Source organism: Trypanosoma cruzi, genomic scaffold (assembly GCF_000209065.1).
Source record: "Trypanosoma cruzi strain CL Brener 1047053516649 genomic scaffold, whole genome shotgun sequence".
In the NCBI taxonomy this organism is placed as follows: domain Eukaryota; phylum Euglenozoa; class Kinetoplastea; order Trypanosomatida; family Trypanosomatidae; genus Trypanosoma; species Trypanosoma cruzi.
Genome location: NW_001849427.1, coordinates 41,730 through 51,402, shown reverse-complemented (window position 1 = coordinate 51,402; position 9,673 = coordinate 41,730). Strand labels below are relative to the sequence as shown.

The 9,673-nt window shown below is 51.9% G+C and overlaps 5 protein-coding genes across 5 annotated transcripts, besides 10 other annotated features; all 5 read left to right on the top strand.

The window, feature by feature from the left end:
- On the top strand, window positions 1-871 carry Tc00.1047053510145.59 (exonuclease, putative; the record flags this gene model as incomplete). Its single annotated transcript, XM_801010.1, has 1 exon — window positions 1-871. A coding segment is annotated over one exon (871 nt), but the record flags the coding sequence as incomplete, so codon positions are not given.
- Window positions 1-8,507: a sequence feature (heterozygous, Esmeraldo-like haplotype).
- Window positions 988-1,026: a sequence feature (AT_rich).
- Window positions 1,330-4,752, top strand: Tc00.1047053510145.50 (hypothetical protein, conserved; the record flags this gene model as incomplete). The annotated part of the gene is made up of 1 exon (XM_801009.1): window positions 1,330-4,752. The coding sequence occupies one exon, from the start codon at window positions 1,330-1,332 to the stop codon at window positions 4,750-4,752; it is 3,423 nt and encodes a 1,140-aa protein (XP_806102.1).
- Window positions 4,767-4,807: a microsatellite.
- On the top strand, window positions 5,212-6,498 carry Tc00.1047053510145.30 (hypothetical protein, conserved; the record flags this gene model as incomplete). The annotated part of the gene is made up of 1 exon (XM_801008.1): window positions 5,212-6,498. One exon carries the CDS (start codon window positions 5,212-5,214, stop codon window positions 6,496-6,498), a length of 1,287 nt encoding a protein of 428 aa, XP_806101.1.
- Window positions 6,795-6,846: a microsatellite.
- Window positions 6,882-6,906: a microsatellite.
- Window positions 6,928-7,344, top strand: Tc00.1047053510145.20 (cofilin/actin depolymerizing factor, putative; the record flags this gene model as incomplete). The annotated part of the gene is made up of 1 exon (XM_801007.1): window positions 6,928-7,344. One exon carries the CDS (start codon window positions 6,928-6,930, stop codon window positions 7,342-7,344), a length of 417 nt encoding a protein of 138 aa, XP_806100.1.
- Window positions 7,596-7,622: a microsatellite.
- Window positions 7,894-7,952: a sequence feature (GA-rich).
- Window positions 8,097-8,122: a microsatellite.
- Window positions 8,508-8,900: a sequence feature (haploid, Esmeraldo-like haplotype).
- Tc00.1047053510145.10 (hypothetical protein, conserved) lies at window positions 8,567-9,670 on the top strand (the record flags this gene model as incomplete). Its single annotated transcript, XM_801006.1, has 1 exon — window positions 8,567-9,670. One exon carries the CDS (start codon window positions 8,567-8,569, stop codon window positions 9,668-9,670), a length of 1,104 nt encoding a protein of 367 aa, XP_806099.1.
- Window positions 8,901-9,673: a sequence feature (areas merged during assembly that could not be assigned to a particular haplotype. This can correspond to areas where the two haplotypes were merged or to regions with more than two copies in the genome that were merged during assembly.).

Genomic DNA, 9,673 nt, shown 5'->3' with positions numbered 1-9,673 from the left:
GATTTTTTCTCACCTGCTTGTGTGTGACTTTGAGGCCACCTGCGACAGCGCGAGCGTGGCTTATCCCCTTGAGATTATTGAGTTTCCGGTGGTTTGCGTGGACACGGCGGAGCTGCGTGTTGTGGCGGAATTTCACTCATACGTGCGGCCAACGAAAAACCCCCGCTTGACGTCATTTTGCACCGCTCTGACAGGGATTACGCAGGCCCAAGTGGATGCAGCTCCACGACTGCCGGAAGTACTGCGGCATTTTGACCTTTGGCTGCGGGAGGTGGTGTACCCGCTCTGCCGCCGCTGGAGGAAGGAGCATCTAGAGGGGCTGAACAAATGTCTGAAGGCGTCGCAGAAGAGGCGTTTTGTCTACGACGAGACCCATAACCCGGGCTGGATTGACTGCGAGAGGATGATATGCATGGTAACAGACGGCCCATGGGATATGCGGAAATTTATGTACGAGTGCAGTGTGGTGCGGGATGGACATTTGTTCCCTCCCCTCTTCTACCGCTGGGTGAATGTGCGTCACAGTTTTGCCGAGCACTTCCGAATGCGCCCACGCAAGCTGAATGATATGCTACGGAAGTTGGGGCTGTCCTTTCACGGCCATCCACACAGCGGCATCGATGATTCCCGCAATATCGCCCGTATTGTCATCGAGCTTCTGAAACGAGGCTATCGGGTGCATCATGTTAGCACAATCAATTACGAAAACGCCGCTGCCGCAACGGCTATGGCGCAGCTGCTGGGAGAATCGGACGAGGACGGCACGAAGCCAACGCATCAGAGGGCTGAAGGGAGGAAGAAGGGCCGAAAAAACCCAACCACCACCACTGCCGCTCGAAGGCGGGGTGAAAAAGGGCATCAGGCACAATGACGCATGACCAACCACATGTCCTTCAACCTTGAACTCTGGCCGATTGTGACTTTTGAAAGTTTTCTATCCCTCCGCCTTTTCTTTTTTTGTTTTTTTCTTCACTTCATGGAATTTTCTTATTTTATTATTATTATTATTTATTGTTATTTATTTTTGCTTGTGATTCTTTCTTGATGAATTCCCCTTTTGTGGCTTTTGTCTCCGCATTTTTCCACAGACGCGTTCCGAGCGTCCTTCCGCTCCAACTGTCGGGGAGGAAGTATTAGCTGCAGTAGCCAGTAGAAGGGGTGGAGGAGGAGGAGGGCAGAGGCGAGGTACGGTTGCGCGCCACATTTCTTTGCAGCCGACGCCATCCAGCGTTGACGGAATCGTGCGTCTAGAAGGGCGGTACGCACCGCGAGGGGCACGCATTGACGGTCCTGCACCGCCACTGCAGTGGCATACTTGTCTTGAGGTGAATGAGTCATCACGCGAAGGAATTGTTTCGTGTCAACGTGTCTCGGGGGAGTGCGGCTGACAACCCCTCCACTGCATCCGTCACGGCGCACTCCTCTTTTAAAGGGGGCTCCACTTCTCCGTGGTCCAGCCCTCTGGCGGCCGGCAGCAAGGCCCAGGGGAATTTGGCGGAGAAGACACTGCCACGGACCCCGAGCGGTGCAGCACTTCTGCATGAGTCTCAGCGCCAAGAAAAAGATCAACAAAATCGTCATCATCATCATCAGCAGCCAAATGTTCGAACCGCGCCTGATTCTTCGGTGTTGAGTCTTCGTGTTGAATCACCATCGTTCGTTATGTTCCGCCCGCAGTCACCTCCTCGTATCCGTCCCACCAGCGAGCTTCCGCCAACCAGGGATGCGAGGAGCGTTCTACGGGGCATGCCCACAGTTCTAAAGGTTAGTGATGACACGCTCCACGATGTTCCTGCACGTCCATCACAAGCACCCGCTCAACCACGGGGTCTAGACGCGTTACACACAATTGATATTTCCACTCACGAAACCCGTGCTGCATCACAAGCCGCCATGCCGGTGTCGTCTGCCGTAGCGGTGATGGGAGAAGAAAAGACCGTGCGGAGCACCATTTGTCGTGTTTGTTCCTTGTGCGGTATTTCCGTGATTCTCGTGGGGACTTTTGTGGAGCATCAGCAACAATGGAATGAACATGTGGATTCATGGGCGCATCAAAGGAACGTTCAGTTGCGTGCTTTAGCTCGGCGCGATGATTTTATCTCCATGGAGAGCACAGATGTGGCTTCAAGCCCACCGTTATCTCAGGGGATGATACGTACTCTGGGGGACATTTCGGCTTCGCCAGTGTTGTTGCAGAAAGAGGAAGCTTCAGCTATGGCTATTTCGCCTTTGCGTGCGATTTTTTTTCCGCATAGAGCGGATGGAATACAGGCTGATGAGGACATTTTCTCGCCGCATGAAAAGAGACGAGGCAACGTTTCGCCTACCGCTGCTCCCTCACATGTGTTCAAGGAGCTGTTTGACGAGGAGAACTTGGCGGCTACTCCGGATGCCAAGAGTAATGAGGAGGATCATGTAGATATATGCCGCAAGGAAGAGCGCCCCGATGCCTTATGGAAGGTGGGCAGCCGACGACGATGCAAGGCGATGCTGAGAGACAAGCGTGGGGGTGAGTCATCACGGCTGGCAGAGCGGACAAGTGAGGTGGTCTCGGTCAATGAAAGAGGTCTTTCTCGAGTGAAGAAGATTCCGCACACTGACTATGCCGCCTCTTCAGAGCACTCTGGGAGCGCGTCACCGAGGAGGGGGCGTCAATTAGAGCGCACACTCGCAAAGTTTCTTATACAAAAGGAGGGTCGACAGCTGCTTGCATGCTTTCGCCGCTGGTTCAATTTTATGCTTGTGCGAATGATGAGCGATTCGTCCCTCCTCATTAGAGCCTCCTCCAAGCGTGGACCTGCAGCTGCGGTGGATTTAGTCGAGGAGGCATTTTCAACAGACTCAGCGAAGCCCAAATGCGGTGAGGAGAGCCTGTTGCATAGTTCGGCTGTTACTTTGGAGAAGCGGGAGGACGCCGCTTTGCCTGCCGCTCCATCGCACATTGAAAACGATCAGCAACGGGAAGATCAAAGGCTGAATAAAACGGCGACTGGTGATGGGGAACGCGAGGGCCCCTTCATGGCATCACGAGTGAAGGATTTTGCTCATGTCGTGGGCAGCTCATCTTCAAGCAGTGTGGAGATGGAGATGGCGAGGACGGATGTGAGTTGGTACGTTCACCGCACTGTGCGGCCGCTGCACCGCGGGTCGGGAGGAGGCAGCGGGGAAGGTTTGCGGACGCCTCCCTGGGAGAGTGACACCAGCATTGAGGAGATGCTATCAACGTTGACACCAGCTTTACAGGAACGTGTGAGAGCAGTGCTCAGTGGCGAACCTGAAAGATCGCGTGCGTTCCCCAAGACCTCAGAGGCTTTAAACACAATACGGTATCCCTCGCTGGGGCCAACTTTGTCTCCCGGTGGGCCACGTGTCTTGGACACGGACGGAAACCACAGAATTTCTTCCTCCTTTCCAATGGCACACGTAACGCGGAGTGGTTCTGGGGACGTGATGCAAGGGATAATCGACCCACAGAAAGGATCTTCGTCGTCTTCGTCGACCCATGCAGGGCCAATTGGGCGACGCCCCACGGGAGGGGACGCCAAACCAGGAAATCAGGAAGTTCCCATTCTCATGGATATGGCGGCTGTAAATTTTCCTTCACCGCCCGCAGAACTTTCCGGGATGCCACCGCTGCGGCAAGAGGAACCGTTGGGTCGCCTCTCTGGGGAAACCGCTCCTGTTGAGGTGCGAGATTCTCCGTCTCATTTGTCCCGTCAGAAGTCGCTGGAGGGATATCAAAAAGCCTCTTCCGAGAAGAAGCCCTCTCCCTCGCCTCCGTCAAAAATTCGCGATTTTATCGGGCAAGATGGGGATGAGAAAACGGATTCCGCTCCGCATGGGAGTTTTTTTAGTCAACCTTCAGTGCCGCGGCAACGACGTGGAGAGCAGGAGGGCAGCCCCTCGTGGCGTCAGGCATGGCGTGAGGAGTTGGATGTGGGGAAGGGCGGGGCAAATGAGGAGTTTAAAGGCATTCCCGGTGAGTACTACTGTTACTACAACGACGCGTATCACCGGGTGTTGGATCCCACATGCGAGGAGTATTACGATGCACGGGGCAGAAGACTCCCGATATTTTTTGTGCGTCGCTCCACAAGGACCAGGGCGTCCTCGACACGCAGATTGATCGCGACAACACGCCCAAAGAGTCCACTTGGGCCCGGTCGCCTGAATCCATACTGTTCTGTGTGTGTGGCACGCTATTTTCTTGTTGTCGTGGATGAGTGTATGCGGCCGATAACCGTTACGCCAAGACGCCAGCGAGGTGCGTCCGGCGGCAACGGTGAGGCACACACCTGTGCCTGCCCTGGCAGAAGTGCAAGGTCCTCACCCTCTCGAGGGATGCGGGATGCATTTACACGGAAAAAGGCTCTACAGTCACCGCGGCGCACTTCTTCGTGGAAACGACAAGACAGCTCCTTTCCTTCACCACTCCCGCACAGCTTTCCGCCAGCGATGAAAAGTGATTCGACTGAGGCGAAAACTAGCGGTCATGCATCTGCGAGCACTCAACTTGTGAGTGCTGCACCGCTCGGTGATTCCAAAGCACCTGAGACTTCTCAGGACCCCGTGCCGGAGGAAAATAAGCGGCTACGACGACTAGAGCGGGATTTACGCCGGCGTGTGAAATCGCTTCTGTGGCGAGAAATTCCGCAGTGCCGCGGAAGTCAACAGTGGGTGGAATACCTCACATCCCTAAAGGAGGTGTTGCAAATGTTAGAGGCGCTGCGGTCGGCGGCGAGTGTTCAATAGATCAGCTTTATTGCTTTTTTTTTATTTTTGAAGTTTTTTTTTTTTTTTTTTTTTTGCACGCGGACAGGGGGCGATATATATATTTAGAGAGGGTGTGTCTGTGTGTGCTTTTTCTCTCGTGTATTTTTATTATTGTGTGTGTGTGTGTGTTTTCTCTGTCTTTTTGTGTCTGTGAGTATTTATTTTGTTACTCTTAGACCGTTGGGGTGTGTGGGGTGTTTGTTACTTTTTTTTGGTAACCCCACGACTCTTCTTCACGCTGTTGGAGGTGGTGGGTGTAGAAGAGGGGACAATGATATACGCATATGCATCTATTTATTTTACGTTGCATCCCTTGCCGTCAATTTGAGGGGAGGGACTGTGGCTCCGCGGGATGATTGCTGCTGCTACTGTTGGGTGTAGTCATTCGGATCGTCTCTTTACGTAATCAGTAAAAGAAGTTTAAAAGCCAAAAAATAAATGCAAGGCGAGGGCTCACGCGCGGCTCTTGCGTCTTCGGCCTGCAGGGCAAAACCGCCTCTTCTTCTACATCTTGGGCGCGTAATCACACCGCAGAGCCTCCGTCGCGCGAGACAGTATGTGGATCTTCTTGCCAACCCGCCTTCGCCGCCGCACCCTTTTGGCGTCTTTCTTGAGGAAGCAGCGCGTCTACGGAGTCGGGCCGCCGCTGCGGCATCACACAACACTGCGAGATGTGCAGAGAATGGTGAGGGAGTGTCATCCGGATCAGCAGTTGTGGGGGCTGAAGACGCAGAGGTGTCTTCGTTGTTGGAGTTGTTGCGGAGGGAACAGGGCTATTCCACGGGGAGCGCGATGCACCGCATTTGGGTCCAACAACCACGGGAGTATCTTGCGGGGATGGCGCAGCGGATTGCAGATCTTGTCTTGACGCGTGTGATGCCGTTGGTTGCTAGCGAAAGAAAAGGAGGAGAATACTCTCATTCTCAGAGTGAAGCAAACAACACGAGTAGGAAGACGCAGTTTGTCAAGCAGGAGAGAGACAATTACGACATCCACGTGCGCTTTCTCCCCTCTTCCGCTTCTTCTCTTCAGGTCCATGCACCCATCGCGAAAGTCTTCTGTGCAGAAATTACCGTGCGAGAAGCAGAGGCCCTGCGGCGTCTTGAGGAGGATGCAGACCTGCTGCGGACGCAGTACACTTCCGTGGCGGCTGAGGGGCAGACAGTCCAGAGTGCGTTGGCTTTTTGGCGTGCAATAAAAATGGATGCGGCTGCGGAGGAAAACGAGGGGCCGTCGGCTGATGATGCGTTATCGGCCGTCGTGCTCGGTCGTGCCCGCAATCCAGCGGATGAAAAACGTGCCCGCAGGCTTTCTGCTGGGGGAGCGGACGCTCTTTGGATGCAGCCGCCCAACAAGCGTCCACGACAGGCTGCAGCAAGTACCACAGCAGCTGCCGGCATCAATTTGTCTAGCAGGAGGAAGCTGGCGGCGCCACAAACGACAGGATTGGAGCCGCCGCGAGTTCCGTTGCAGAGCACGGCAGGGCTTGTGGCGGTGTTTTATCTCGCGTTCAGCGGGACTTTGTACACTGGCGTACTTTGCGGTGCAGCGGAGGAGGGGGATCCATACCCGGCCCCGGTCCCGCACCGCACATATGCAGCCTCTGATGGCAGCGTGACAGGCAAGCGTGTGGAAACGACGGCACCACCGTTGGATGCTGAGCCCGTTTTTTTTCTTCCCTGCGCTGCCAGCAACAGTTTTGTTCGCGGCCTACTCGGGCTGTAGTCCACCCTAACCCTGCGACTGCTGCTGCTGATGATGATGGAGTTATGATTGTCATTATTTTATTTTATTCTTTTTTTTTGCGTACGGTTCTTTTCTTCACATCGTTTGCGCCGCGTGTTGACATAAAAGGCATTATTTGTATTTATAATGTGCATGTCTTTTTTTTTCTTTTCTTTTTTTGTTTGCTGTTGCCGCCGTGACCGCCCGACAAATCACTCTATTTTTATGTTTTTCCGGCATTCACACATTCACAAGAGGGAATTGACTTTCACAAGGGTAAAGAAGGAAATAACGAGACAACAACAACAACAAGAAAACAACAACAAAACAAAACAACAACAACAACAAAAAACAGTATTCCTAGCGCTAACTTTTATATTTTCAAAAAAAAGAAAAAAAAAAAAAGAATATAATTAATAATAATCAATCATGGCTATGTCAGGTGTTGTTGTCTCCGATGAGTGCATCAAGGCACTCACGGATCTTCGCCAGAAGAGGTGCCGTTACGTCATGCTTCACATTATTGACCAGAAGAATATAGCCGTTAAGGCGGTGGGTGAGAGGGACGCTACATTCCAGCAATTTGTGGATTCTATCGACAAGTCAACCCCCTGCTACGCTGCATACGACATTGAGTATGAAACAAACGATGGAAAGCGTGACAAGCTTATTCTTGTCAGCTGGAACCCGGATTCGGGACTCCCGCGCACGAAGATGTTGTACAGCAGCAGCCGCGACGCGTTGAATGCGATGACGGAAGGGTTTCAGCCCATTCAGGCGAACGATGTCACGGAGCTCGAATTCGAAGATATTGTGCGCAAGGTGAAGTCCCATCGCCAGTGCTAGGCCTTCTCCGCATTGTCTAATAGCGACGCGGGAAAGAAAGGGATACGCATACACGTACATGCATACATATAGCGGGCAGTGAATGAGGAGGAAGGAATGTCTGTTAGGGGCCAGTTAACTTGACGTGTATAAATTAGAGGGATGGCGGAAGAAAAAAAGCAAGACGCTGGAGGAGGTGGGAATGAATAGAAGAAAAAAAAACAACAACAACAAAAAATAATAATAATAAAGAACAAGGAACAGGGAGAGTGGTGTGTGTGTGTGTGTGTGTGTATGTGGGTCTTTGGTTGGTTCCAAAGTACCCAAAGAACGAAGAAAGAGGAGGAAACGGAAGAAAAGAAGGAATAAATGGCCGTTGACAAGGCGGATTTCTGTTGGGGCAATATCGTTTGGGGGGTGACAGAGAAGGACACACCGGTGATATTGCGGATGTGCCTTTGTTTTGCGTGGATTCTAGTGAGTCTGCAGCGCTCTCATTTGCGACCTTCAGAAGACACATGGGATGGGGGAGTGGGTAGGGCGCTGAAACATGGAGGGAGCACGTGCTTTCTCCCTCTCTCCCTCTCTCCCTCTCTCCCTCTTTCTCTCTCCCTCTCTTTTTCCTTTTCTTTTTTTTTTCTCTCATCTCCCCACATGCAAAGGTGGAGAGGATGAGGTTGGTACATTCCATTAACCACACCTTTAACCCCCCCCAAAAAAAGGATAGCAACAGTTGCAATGGAGAGCACCTCGGGTTTCTTTCTGCTTTATTATTATTTATTTATTTATTTATTTATTTTTGGCTGTTGATAACAAACAAATATAAATATACATGCATATGTACGTGTATATCTGTCCCATTATTATTATTATTTCTTTTTTATGGAATATCTTTTTTTTTTCTTGTGTCGCAGCTGCTCGTAGCATTAGAGGCAGACAAGAAGGCGGTGAGCTGCAGCGAGGAACTGCGGAGCAGCGGAAGGGAAAAGTACCAAAAAAAGAATAAAGGGAGAACGGAGGGCAGAACAACAACAACAACAAAAACAAAAAAAAGGAGGAGGGGTAGGAATTGTACGGTGGGCCCCCGCAACAAGAGGGAGGCTGCCGTGTCTATTATTAGTGCGGTATTATTATTATAGGACTCTCTCTCACTCTTACTCCCTTGTCACTGTAGGGGATTTTTTTTTTTTTTTTTTAGAAGGTTGCGGCTGCCACAACTGGAGGATCATCGCCATCCGTCGCCATGTTTACGCGGACGTTTCAGAGCTCCATCCTGAAATCGGAGGGCCACAATTTGCCAAGAGAGGGCGTGCCGCAGGAGCCGCATAAAATGACTTTTTGGCACTCCTACATTGATCCATCTAATAGCGAAAAGGAACGCCCTGTGGTTGACGTCTCTGCACCATACAACCCACTGGATGAGACGCACCAAGTGCGGAAATTGGGCGTGCAAAAACTCCCATATGGCTTCATCTCCATGAACGCCTTTACGGGGGTGAAGGAGGAGGTGCCATACACGGACTCGATGCATACGTATGAATGTGTTAAATGGTGGATGGGAGGCCTCAACATCTGGTTTGTTAACTGGTTTCTGGCCCGTTCGGCAAACTCGTTTGGCGCTGTAGGCAACCCACGGACGAAGTTTGCGTGGAACCTAGCACTTTTATTGGGAGTGGCGCGAGTCAACATCGCTGGTCTGATTGGGATTGGAGGGTATTTTTACTCGTATGAGTGGCTTTATACACACGGTCCATGGCCCTTCCGCATTCGCGACCCGAGTTTGAACGGCTGGAAGATGGCATGGAGTGACGGTCAGTCATGCTACATGGCCCGTGCCGTCGCGAGCATATTTCCTCCGCTAGGTTACGCCTTCTTTATGGGGCGCTGGAAAAAGGCAAATTTTTGGTTTACTTTGTTGCTCGCGGCGGGTCTCCAGTACGAATACGCACGGCAGTATATCTTCTCGGGTAATCGGCTCTTTTACAGTTTCGAGGCGAACAAGGAGATTAACCGTCAGGCCAACTGGGGATCGCTGATGCCGGTCTTAGCGCACCGCGTAGATCCCGACACAAATCGAAACGCTAGTGCTGCACAGTTTCGCTATTTTCGCATCACCAGTGGCACAATGCAGGACACCATATGGGAGAATGCGGTTCATGAGAATCTACCGCTGGCTCGCTTCGCTTTGCGGTTGCCAAATCCCTACTTCAACTGGCAAAAGGCCCCGCAGGCGTATAATGACAAGCCGTACCTTAGGAAAAATGATTTATGGGAGATGCCGCAGGTTCTGAACGCACAGATGCGTTCGTCCACCATGGACAAGCCCTCCGCCAAACCAATGGCGTGAGCC